The sequence below is a fragment of the Hydra vulgaris genome, chromosome 12 (assembly GCF_038396675.1).
Source record: "Hydra vulgaris chromosome 12, alternate assembly HydraT2T_AEP".
NCBI lineage: Eukaryota > Metazoa > Cnidaria > Hydrozoa > Anthoathecata > Hydridae > Hydra > Hydra vulgaris.
The window spans coordinates 56,715,704-56,729,145 of NC_088931.1; the positions used below are offsets into that span (position 1 = coordinate 56,715,704).

The window sequence follows — 13,442 nt, forward strand, 5'->3', positions numbered from 1 at the left end:
ATTATTCCCGACCTCATTTTTTCTAATTCCGAGGGTTGACACTGCAATTATTTTATTATATAGATTTATCTAATTATATATACTTATTATAAACATTTATTATTGCATATGTGTTCCAATAATAATTGAATGCATAAAATATTTATGTTTTTTTGTGCAAGATAATCCATTGTTGACCTAAAAGTCTGTATTTTTATTTGGGAGACTTGTATTTGTAAAATATTAGTGGCCTTGATTTTCACCCTATTTACAGGCACCTTGAAAGTATGCTTGTTCCAATATATCACAATACAGCACTGTTGTTATTACATATTTTAATTTTTCACTTCTGAAAAATTTAAATACTAAATTTGTCTATAGTATTTGTCCATAGAATTAAGATTGGTATGATTAGAACTATTTAAATTCAAAAGACATAAAAATAATTATTTTTAAAAACTTTTAAAAGCTATAAAAACCTTAAAATCAGGTTTTAAGGGTCATAATATCTCATAGTTCTCATACTTTTTTTTTGGCAAATTGTGAGATAAACAAGGTTGAAAAAAAGGTATTTTTTTATTTGAAAAAAAAAACATTGCTTTTTTGAATGAAAAACCATGATTTTTTTGTTTAAACTTTAATTTTGGTATAATTTTCATTTAAAAATAAGCAACTTTAAGCTTATCACACTAAATGGCTCAGTTCTAACACCACTGACCCTGCTCGCATAAGCTCATAACATCTGTATTTCTCAATCTCCTATTTAGATAATTAACTTAGTGACTTGTTTTCCAGATAACCCTTAATTGCTTACCTTCATTCCTCGATTTGTGTCTTGTCTATGACAATGATGATCATGATTATGTTGATCATAATGTTTATAAATGCATATATATATACAAAATCAAACATAAATTTTGAAAAAAAAAAAGTACTTTAGGATGTATAAGTGTTTATTCAGCCCCGGTCACAAACCCTGGCCCCGGTCAAATATTGACTCCGGTCATTTACTATTTGAGCTGATATCTTTCATCTCTCTGCTGACAAATGCACCTGATACATAACTTTCTGAATCCAGACAGGTATGAAAACTTTTATTCTTTTTTGTCAGTTTTAAGTCAAGCTTTTTAAAGCCTATTCAGGGCTTCATCCCTTTTTAAAGCATGCAAATCATAATTACTTTTTTTTATCTTTTCAACAACAAAAAACTCTCTTGAAAACAAACAGCTTTTTATAATTGTAAGAAACCAATGTAAAAAGATGCTGTTTGATTATGTGCCACATAGAAGTGCCATGGCGCAGTTTTTCACTGCATCAGATACTATTTTTCATTTGTTACTAATACAAACAACCTTATATTTTTTTGTGTAGAATCTTAGTAAATATTTATTTGACCAATCAATAGCTTACTAATTGCACTTTTCAAATGTTCACAATTTGCAAAGTGCAATCAATAAATATTTCTACATCTGACAACTGATATTACTTTTGCATCATTAGCATATAACTTGCAAAAAATAAGGTTGGCAATTTATTGCTGAACTTAATCTATAATATCAGCCCTAGGGATAAGGGTCTGTATTTGGCAATGCTAAACTAATTGCTAATCTATAAGTGGTTGGTGATTTTTTTTCTATGTCCTTTCTAAGTTGTTATTGTGAAACCTTTATGTTAAAAATTTTGTGCCGACCAAAATATACGTAAAAATATTTATTGATTGCACTTTGGTCAGCACAAAATTTTTAACATAAAGGTTTTACAATAACAACTTAGAAAGGACATAGAAAAAAAATCACCAACCACTTATAGATAAGCAATTAGTTTAGCATTGCCAAATACAGACCCTTATCCCTAGGGCTGATATTTTCTATATACATACATACATCCATACATACACACACACATACATACATATGTACATATATATATATATATATATATATATATTTTTATATATATATATATTTATATATATATCAGGGCTCGAATTAAGCATATCGGGATTGCTTTTCACATCTTTGCAATTATTTTTTTTTTTTTTTAGATGATTTTGCAATTATTTTTTTTCACGTTACTCTCCTCATTATATTTACTTGCAAAAATAAATGTAATAAAAGTTAGCTATAGAAATATGTCTATTTATATCTTATATGTTGTTAACATCTAATAAGTTCCTAACTAAAAATAGTTTTAACAAGAAATTTCAAATAGAATATGAAAAACGCAATAAAATTGCAAAACAGTTGCAAAAACTTCAACAAGTACAAATCAGCATAAGTGCAAACTGACATTAGTGCGCTGAAAGAATATGCAAACATTAACATAAGTGCAAATTGGCATAAGTGCAAACTGGCATAAGAAATCCCAATTTATACTTATGAAAAGTTCAGCAAGATTCTAATAAAACTAACACTAGTTTTAGTTTTATTTAAGCTAAATTATTTAATAAATAAAAAAGTTATAAACTATTTTACACATAGTTTGAAAAGATTAACATATTTGAAATAATTCTTTTAGTAAGATGAACAGTAACTCAATGATTTAATGAAATAATTAAATCATTGAGTTACTGTAGAAATTAAATTAACAAGATAAAAATCAACTAAGAAGGTTAAAAATACTTTATGAAGAGGAAGTGGAACTGCTTCACAATACCACTAATGGTGTTTAGTAAGTGGGTTTTTTAATTTTAATTAGTATTTAAAACAGAAAAAAGTAACTTTAAGTTTAAGTATAATGAGTTGTAAGAATGGCAACTGAAGTAAAATTAGTTAGAGTTAGTAAACCAATATCTAAGAACTTAAAAACTTTTCTTTTTAGGGGGAAAGAATCAGTTATTGAGTACACGGAAGTAAATGGATTAGTTGGTTAAATATGGTGTAATATTTGTGCTAGGCACAAAACAGCTATATTAAAAGATACTTTAGTTAAAGCAGCGTTGAACTATTTGTTTATTGAGAAAACTTGTTTGGTGACAAAACATCAGGTAAAATTAAAATGATTTACTTTTTAATTTGTCAGTCCAGGAAATAATTTTAGCATAATTTTTACTTATGAATATGGTTATTTTACTATGTTTCGTTAAAAGTATTATGTATAAAGTACTACATAATGTGCCGTGAATTTATCTTATAAGTTATTACATTGCGAAGAGAACCAACTTTTTATTGAATTATTTAATTTTATTCGTGAATTTTTTTTATAATAATAAAGGTATATCGCCATCTTAAAGGATAATGTCATAAGTTGGCAGTACAAATTGAAAATGTGTAATCTGAAGATCCTGGAAGTAGTCAAGTCACCAATCTTGATATAGAAAATTTGGTACTACATAACAGCCGCAATGTGTTATCAAAGATGTTAAGAACTGCCTATTAAATGGTTCTAAAACCTAGTATGTCACAACCATTTTGAGACGCTGATAAAATGTCAAAAAATTAATGATGTACTTCTTTTAGGAGAAAAATACAATAATAAAGTAGGTTATTAAATTTTTTATAACCTTTACAATCTTTTTTTCTAAATGATTTTTAATTTTTTTACAACATTTTATTTAACTTGCTTTCTGTTTTCATTTGTTTATCTTTTATTTTTTTGGTGTCGTGCAAAACAAACACATGTTTTGTTCATGTATGTTTGTGTTCTGTCTCGACCTCTGGCGCGGTGCTGATCCACTCATAAGTCGCTTTATGTATGTAATTATGTTTGCGCTGTGAAACAATATTGTCTAATGTTGGATATAGCTCCTTAACTTGTAGTTTTGTTGAGCTCTCTCCTTATGGAATGCATCATTGCTGTTTGCCCACTACTCTACAGTTTCTGCACAAAACAGTTTTCTAGTTTTATTGCTTAGATTTAGTCCCATAAAATCATTACATTACTGAAGAGTCCTAGAGGACTAAACACAAGGGGGGATGGGAATAAAAAAGTGGGTGGGAATTTTAGTCTGAAAGTTTCAATATTTATCAGTTACTAGTATGTTTTTTAATTCGTAAAGCCAATTTTCACTTAATTTTTTTTTTTAGTTTTGAGAAATAATTTTTTTGTTGATAACAAGTAAAAATTAATAAACGAGGGGAGGGGGGCTTAATGAGCTTAGGGTGGATGGGAAAATTTTCTAAAAATTAATTTATAAACATCCACCCCACCCACCTCTATTAAATAATTATAATAAAGTAATTAATACATACAATTACATAAAGTAATTAATACACCACTATTAATTACTTTTGACTTTCATTTAACATTTCCATGTTGTCATAAAGTTAAAACTATTAATTTAATTGGAATTAAATCGTTTTTTTTAAAAACCCGCAAAAATGCAAACCTAATGACCAGAATGTTTTTAAAAACATTCTGAATGTTTTTAATAATATAAACAATGTTTTTATTTTTATTTTTTTTAATAAAATGTTTTTATTTTTATTTTTTTTGCTGTAAATCATGCACGAAGTGTTGCTACGTCGACTATCTTATAGACTGCTGCTACAAGGAAGTGCTGCTGCATCGACTATCTTATAGCCTGCTGCTACAAGGGAGTGATGCTACACTGATTATCTTATAGCCTGACTCACAATGGAGTGCTGCTACATCAACTGAGGGTTTGGTTGGGGCAGGCAGTCTATCAAGTAATAAATAAAAAAATTCCATTTTTGCATTTTAATTTTTTTTTGTGTGTTAACAAAATACAGAAAACTTTCTGACAACCAGCTAGGAGTTATATATATATATATATATATATTTGTGTTCTGTCGTGACCTCAGGCGCAGTGCTTGTTCATCTGCAAGTTACTTTGTATCCATGTTTGTGTTTAGCAACCAAAAACTTCTTGTATGTTTATTTTATAATTAGTTTTAATAACTTTGATAATTTTATTAATAATTTCATTGAAAATGCAATTATTGTTGAAAAATAAAAACAGATACACAAAATTACATTTATATAAAAAATACATAATTTTTAAACAAAAAATAAGAATATACTAGAGCGTGTACACGAAATAAATGTAAGAGAATAAGTATGTCATTTTTCTCAGTGGCTATATTAAAAATCTTTTTAATTGTTTTGTATTTTGTTTACAACATGTAATGGTTTCAAAATATGTGTTACTTTTTCAATTCAACTTAAAATTAGTTTTAAAAATGACAGAAAAAGACATAAGAGAAAAAAATTATGCACAAATGTTTGGAAAATCCCAATAGTAGCTACAATTTGATGCCAAAGGCGCTGCAAATACATCCATACACCGTTAGTTGTGTAATTCAACCTTTTTCCCAAACAAAATCGATCTCACGCAAATCTGGTGGTAGAAGAAAGGACAGTTTTAAAGATATAAAACTTGTTTGAGAACTGCTTAACAGCTTTAAGATTTATCCAAGCCTTTCACTAAGGAAACGTGCAAAAATTTTTGGACTTTCTTATTAATTTGTTGCAAAAGTTTAAAATAAACATAGTTTTCATTTTTTTAAAGCAAAAAAAGTGTACAACCAATCTGAAACTCAACAAAAAAGTGCAAGAACCGGCTGCAGAATATTTTATGACAATTTTATTTCTAAATATTTCTGTATTATTAAAGACAACTAAATTTATGTCAAGTACGATCATCAACAAAATCCTGGTGCTGTCTATTAATAGATATATGGCAATATAACTATATTTCTAAATAAAGAGGAAAAGCAGATAAGAAATTTAAATACGTAAAACAAGACAAGTTTGCTGAACAAAACAAGCACCACCTTATATGTCTTAGTCCACACTTTCTGGTCAAATATGTTACAGAGTGTTTACAAAAACGCTTTTTACCTCTCATTAAATCACACGATAACAGACCTGTTTTCTGGCCTGATTTAGTTTCAAGCCATTATTGTAAACTAGCTATGGAATAGTATTTAAAAAAATAATGTGAAATTTGTGCCTACAACAGAAAATTCTCCAAACGGCCTCGAATTGAGAGTTGTTAAAAAGTACTGGGCTATTAATAAAAGAAAAATGAAAAAAACAAAAAAACTTTGCAAAAACATTAAAGATATTAAAATATCATTTAAAAAAGCATCAAATAGTTTTGATTCTTATTCTGTGCGCAATCATATGGGTACCACCAAAGCAAAAGCTCAACGTTTAATTAGATTCCCACAGGAATAATTTGATTTTTTTTTTTATGTTTGATCTCATATTATTGTATCAAAGTTATTACTTGGTTCAAAATAAAAATTGAAGAGTACTTTTTTTTAGTTGTTTTTCTACTTTCACATTTATTTTGTGTACACGCTTTAATAAAATCTATAATTTATAATAAACTTTCAAAATTTTGACAATTTAAAAAAATATATATTATAGAACATTTATTTTTGTAAACAAATAATAATAGTTTAGAAGATTTACGGCTTTGCAGATGTGGCTCCAAGAATGAACCATATTATTAAAATAATAGTTTGCTTGATAATATATTCTTAAAACAATTTATGCTAGAAATCTCAAAACTTAACAAATCTTGAACATTTTAACAGAATACTCTTGAACTTTACTTCACTTAGTCAGTGTATTTTTTGAACCAATAAAATTAGTTTGTTTGTTAATTTGGCAGGTTTTTAGTGTTTGCTTTTTATTCTTCCGCACCAAGATGTTTTGAGAGCATTCAAGTTTATGTATGTTTCCATGTATGCCTGTAAAACAAAAATTTTTTGTTTTACGGACATACATAAACTTAAATGTTCTCAAAACGACAAAAAAATCTGGCTAGTTTTTCGCAACTAAATATTATTTCTGTGGTCAGCATTTGAGAACAATCGCTCTTGCTTCCCAACCAAGCCTGCACTTGTGCCTATTAGCACTTGATCTAATTTTTGCAAATGTTTCACACTAATGCAAGTTTGCAATTATGCCAGTTTGAAATTATGCCAATGTTTGCAAATTTCTTTGGTGAACTTATGCCAATTGGCATTTATGCCAGTTTGCACTTGTGCCAGTTTTTGCAACTGCTTCGCATTTATGACAGTTCGCACTTATACCAATGTTTTCAAATTCTTTTGGCGCACTTACTCCAGTTTTTGCAATTGCTTTGCACTTATGCTAGTTTGCACTTATGCCAGTTCGCACTTACACCAATGTTTGCAAAATCTTTTGGTGCACTTATGCCAATATGCACTTATGCCAGTTTTTGTAACTTTTGCACTTTTAAAATTCACACTTACAAAGCCTCCCAAATTTTTTTTATATTTTCATTTTTTATTTTTAGCGATATTAAACATTTTCTATAAATATGCAAGTTGTTTTTAGGAATTCATTTTAAAAAAAAATCTATATGAATATGAGAATTTTTTTAACTAAAAATCTTTTATCCATATAGACTTCTTTTTGAATATAAATTTAAATTCTTAAATTTATCAAATGAATTTAAGCTTTTATTGCTTACTCACAATAATTTTTAATTTAATGAAAATTTAATTTAATGAAAATTACAGCAACATTCGTTATACATAGTGGCATAGTGAGGATCATTCCGAAAAATCAAACATTTAATTTAATGAAAATTACAGCAACATTCGTTATACATAGTGGCATAGTGAGGATCATTCCGGAAAATCAAACATAGATGTCAATATCTTTAATAGTAAAATTTTATAGTTAAGCATAAACTTAGACTTATGAAAACATAATTTGACTATTAAACCAAACTTTTTTCTTTTGCTTTATTTCAAAACAACTTGAATGAAAAAACCCTTTGAAGAATTATACTTAAACTTTTAATAGTACACTAGATCAAAAAATAATAAATTAGAAAGAGAGTGGTATCAAGGCTTGTGATTAATAAATTTTAATAATCGCGATCTAATTTAACACCAGGTAATTTAAGGATTGTAAATAAAAAAAAAGTTATAGAAAAAAATAAATATTACTAAAAGTCCGAAAATTTTTTGTGGTAATTTAAAAATAAACCAAAAAACAATGCTAAAGATATTTGCACATTCTATGAAATATTAATATATAGTTTTTTGTTTAGGGGGAAAGTTTAAGGAACTATTTGTTTAAAAATCTTTATATTTTATATTAGAAATTAATTAATTGATAATAAAAATAATAATAAAAAGGACATACTTTAAAATAAGTAATTAGAATTTGTTTTTTTAAATAACTAAATAAGTTCAAATTTATTTATATAAATTTTTAAACTCCTCTGTCTTAAATTTTGTATACATATCTGCAAAAGAGTTACGAGCATTTAATTTATAAGAAAATATTGAATAAGATCTAAGTAAGATATGAAAGTATTTTGTATCTTATTTCACTATTTATTTTATTTAAAATATTTGATCATCGCTAAATTCCTTTAGAATGATTAGCTGTTGTTTTTTAATAATTATATCGTACTTTATCTTGCTTTATTTAACTAAACTATTAAAGTTTAAATCATAATATTTAATAAAAATAATAGTGATAATATGGTTTTACAATAAGATTTTATATCAGCATTAAAGATCAACAAAAAATACTTTGTATTGAACTATAGCTATTGAGTGATCAAAACAGAGTTTACGGTTTTTAAAAAGCTAAAAATTTAACGACCAGAAGCACTTCCAGATATCGCAATTTGCTATCACTTAATTGGAGCCCTGGGGCAAAACATGCCATTTAATAGATAACAACTGGATGTTGAACTCATTTGCCTAAGGTGTTCATCAAACATTGGACCGACACACCAGTGACAATGTTTCAACCCACATCAGAAATATTGCCGATGAATGGGGATTATTTGAAAAAATATTTTCTATTGGTACTGATAATGGCAAAAACATTGTAGAGGCTGTATCAAGTTTTTCCTTTAAACATCTTCTATCTATATAAGTTTTTCCTTCAAACATCTAGCGTATATATATATATATATATATATATATATATATATATATATATATATATATATATATATATATATATATATTTATATATATATATATATATATATATATATACGCTACGAGCTGGCTCTGTATATACGTATATACATAAACATATATATATACATATATACAGAGCCAGCTCGTAGCGTGTGCGAAGTGTACGAAACACACAGGTACAGCATTTTTAAGGTGCAAAATTAAAATTCTGCTTCAAAACAAAATATATAGGCCTTTCTAGATCTATAACTAAAAATGCTAAAGGTACTAAGCCCATTTTTGTAAAAACTGAGTTATGCCCCTTATCCAATTCTAATCAGTTTTTTTACAATGTTTTTTGCTAACCAATCAGACAAAAGTTTACATTTTATGTTTACTTCTGGACAAGATGGATGAATTGATACTAGCTTTACTGAGATAGGTCCTCGCTATAAATTTCTATTGCCAGTTGTGAATGATATATCTGCACCTTATTTTCCAGATTTAAAAAACATTTTCTTGAATGTTTTTTAAAAAAATACAAATCACTTTGTTAGTCTATTATTTATATAACTATTTTTACAAACTTTTTGCTTTGGTTATTTTTTGTGCATAATTACTTTTTGTTAGTAACAGTAGATCTAGCTAGTAAAACTGCATGCAAATAGAACTGCCTATTTTGATGCAGATAGTGCGGTTTCAGATTATGATGCATTGCATGAGTTGGTTTTTGCATATTTTTGATAATTCAAATAAATTAAATTTAAAAAAATGATTGTTATTGTTTTATTATAAAAATAAGAAGGTATTATAAAGGCGTAAATTATTAAAGAATTTGCATTAAACAAAATGAAAAATAAATAAAAAACCTTAGCAAAAAGTGCTAAGTCTGTTACACTTTATTATGCGAAAGTAATCATTATGTACTATTTGGAAATTTTTTATTGATAGGTGATTCAAAATAGCAACAACATATATATATATATATATATATATATATATATATATATATATATATGTATATATATATATATATATATATATATATATATATATATATATATATATATATATATATATATATATATATATATATATATATATATATATATATATATATATATATATATATACAATATATATCTATACTGTCCTGAAATAAAATGGATCAAAAAAAGAAATTGTCTGGCAAAATAAATTAAAAAGAGAAAAAAAATAAGCAGAAGCTTATCAGAAGCAATCAGAAAACTCTTCATAATTTTCTTCAAACATCTGTAGAGATTGAAATTGAATATGAGAAATCAAATGAAAACAAGAAAGAAAGTTCAAATGAAAAACAAAGTGAAGGAGAAATTAACATAATTGGAATTGAAAACATTAATGAAAGATATAGTGAAAATAATCCAATTGTGGAATTGAATTTGGAAATCGAACCTTCAAACAATAACATGAATTTGGCAGTTGATGTGAATGAAAATAAATATGACAATTTAGCGAATTGGCCAGAAAATTTGTCCACAATATTTATTCAAGACATAGTTATAAAAGGACCAACAAAATTTTCTGTTACTGCTTACCCAAAAGATGATCAAAACCGATCATTTAACTATGTACATTTTTATCGCAAAGCTCCTAATGGAGAATTAATCAACAGAGAATTAATCAACTTAGCTTGTTTATTCACTTAAATCAGACAAAGTATTTTGTTTTTGTTGTAAATTGTTTAGTAACGTTACTTCTTGTTTAGTGAAAGCTGGAACAAATGACTGGAGACACATGACACTAACTTTAAAAAGACATAAAAGCAGTGCAGAGCACTAAGATTCATTTGGGAAATGGATAGATTTGAAGAAAAGACTTAGTACATGTACATTTCAAACTATTGATTGTCTTACTGAAAAAATGTACCTTACTGAAGTACAACATTGGGACTCTGTTAAGAGAATTATCAATATAATTTTGATGATGGCTTCTGAAAATATGGCATTCCGTGGATCATCAGACCAAATTTTTTCAGAAAATAATGGGAAGTTCTTAAAAATCGTAGAACTATTTTCAAAGTCTGATCCAGTGATGGAAAAACATTTAAACAGAGCAGTCGAGAATCCTAATCGAACACATTATTCGGGAAAGAATATTCAAGAAGAATTAATTCAATTAATAAGCAAAGCAACAAAAGATAAAATTTTAAGAATGATAAAAAAGGCTAAGTATTTTTCCATTATTGTAGATTGCACACCAGATAATAGTCACAAAGAGCAAATGCCTATTATTATATGTTATGTTAACATTGCAAAACAATTAGATAACCAGGTTATCAGAGTCACAATTCAAGAAAGTTTTATAGGATTAATAAATGTATTAGATACTACTGGATTAGGACTTACTGAAGAAATTTTGAATTTATTGAAATCAAATAATCTGTCATGGATATTCGTGGACAAGGATATGATAATGGATCCAATATGAAAGGTAAAAATATTGGTGAACAGAAGCGTATAACTGGTATAAATTCACGAGCCTTTTATATTCCTTGTGTCTGTCACTCCTTGAATTTGGTCGTTGCAGATGCAGTCCAAGGATGTTTAGAAATTATGAAACTTTTTTCACAAATTCAAACTATTAATAATTTTTTCTCTGTGACTACAAAGCCTTAGCAAATTTTTGAATCAAAATGTTGCAAATTAACAGTAAAGTCATTAAGTACTACCAGATAGGAAAGTCATGTGAATGCTGTTCGTGCTCTAAAATTGGGATTAAAAGAAATTTATTGTGCATTGAAAGAAGTTGTTAACATTGAAAAAGATTCTATTACTAGATTAACTGCTGAATCACTTGCATCAAAAGGCAGTTTTGAATTCATGTGGTGTTGTGATTTGGCACAATGTATTAACTGAAATTAATTGTACTAGCAAACTATTACAATCTCAAACTGATAGTTTTCTTTAATGCATTTGCAGCAGTCTTCACTGCTGCAAATGTATTTAATGCATTTGCAGCAGCGATATGCAATTAATGCAATTTGAATTAACATGCTATTAATGCAAATTTGACTGATGAATTCAATTCTATTTCACATGAAAGAGCAAGAAAAAGAAAATAACTTTTTGATGATGAACCTATTGAAGAAGATGATGATATACAACCAAACCAAAAATTCAAAAAGCAGTTTTTTGATGTTCTTTTTAAAATAGCTAAAGAATCGATAAATGAACGATTTGAAAGCTTTTCAAGTACAATAGAGCCGTTCAAGTTTTTTGTATGATATTAAAGATATCAATAAAATAGGAGAGTAAAAAGACATATTTAACAAATGCAGATTACTGGAAAAAGTATTAACTCAAGGTGAATCAAAAGATGTGTATTCAGAGGATTTGTTTCTGGAACTTAATTTGTTATCATGGAAATAAGATGGGAAAAAATCACCGGAATCTGTGATTAAATGGATCTAGATAGTCAGCTTGAAGAACTGTTTCCTAATGTTTGTATTTCCCTACGAATATTATTAACACTACTGGTAGCAGTGAGTACAGGGGAACGTAGTTTTTCCAAATTAAAATTATTAAGAAACTATTTACAATCAACAATGGGCCAGGAATGTTTAAACGGTTTATCAATAATTTCCATTGAAAACAAAATTACTGAATCTGTGGATACTGATACTTTAAGATTAAACTTTGCAAAATCTAAAGTTAAACGTGTTCCATTTTCTAACTAAAAATATGTTTACAACCAATAAAATTGTCAAGAAAGTTATTTTATTTGGAGTATGTATTGTTTTATGATTTTTAAAAAAATACATTTTTCGCATTTAAATCTAAAAGACACCTAATTTATTCTTGCACACATAAAATATGTTTCACGAGCCGGCTCAGCATATAAATATATATATATATATATATATATATATATATATATATATATATATATATATATATATATACATATATATATATATACATATGTGTGTGTGTGTGTGTGTGTGTGTGTGTGTGTGTGTGTGTGTGTGTGTGTGTGTGTGTGTGTGTGTGTGTGTGTGTGTAATTTAACAAGAATATAAAGCTGACCTAACAAAGAATCTAAAGCACTTGATCGAAGACCACTACACCTTTCTAAGTTTTCACTTTTGTTTTTTGCATCTAAACTTTTTTTTGATAAAGAATTTGGTTTAACATCTGAACTTTGAATCGCTTCATGCTGACTTTTGCTGTTAATGTTGTCATTCTTCGATGTTGAAATGGATGGTTCTTTAATTTCAAGATCAGGTTTATTTATATAAAAATTTTGGGTCCCTTGCATCTTTGGGGTGACAATTGCATATTTTAGTATCTCTTCGTATTCATTAACAAATCCAGTTGAAACAGAACTTCCTCGAGACATTTCTTCAGTGAAATCTGGTGTTGAATCTGATTTGCTTATTATACTCATTTTCAACAAGCTTTAACTAATTTGAATTTATTAAGTGATTTAAGATTTATATATAAAACTATAGATAAACTTTCGTAAATTAAAAAAAAAAAAAAATCAATATTTGAGAATTTCAAATAATGTTGGAGAAACGTGTGGATACATTTTTAGCGTAACTGTTTATTT

General features: G+C 27.2%; 1 protein-coding gene across 1 annotated transcript in view; it reads right to left on the bottom strand.

Moving 5' to 3' along the window:
• Positions 1–13,442, bottom strand: part of LOC100210671 (centrosomal protein POC5) — a 32,443-nt gene extending 19,001 nt beyond the window's left edge. The window contains exon 1 of the mRNA XM_065813806.1: positions 12,917–13,442. Coding sequence (XP_065669878.1) covers positions 12,917–13,277 — 361 coding nt within the window. The 5' untranslated portion in view covers positions 13,278–13,442. The remainder of the gene's footprint in view (positions 1–12,916) is intronic.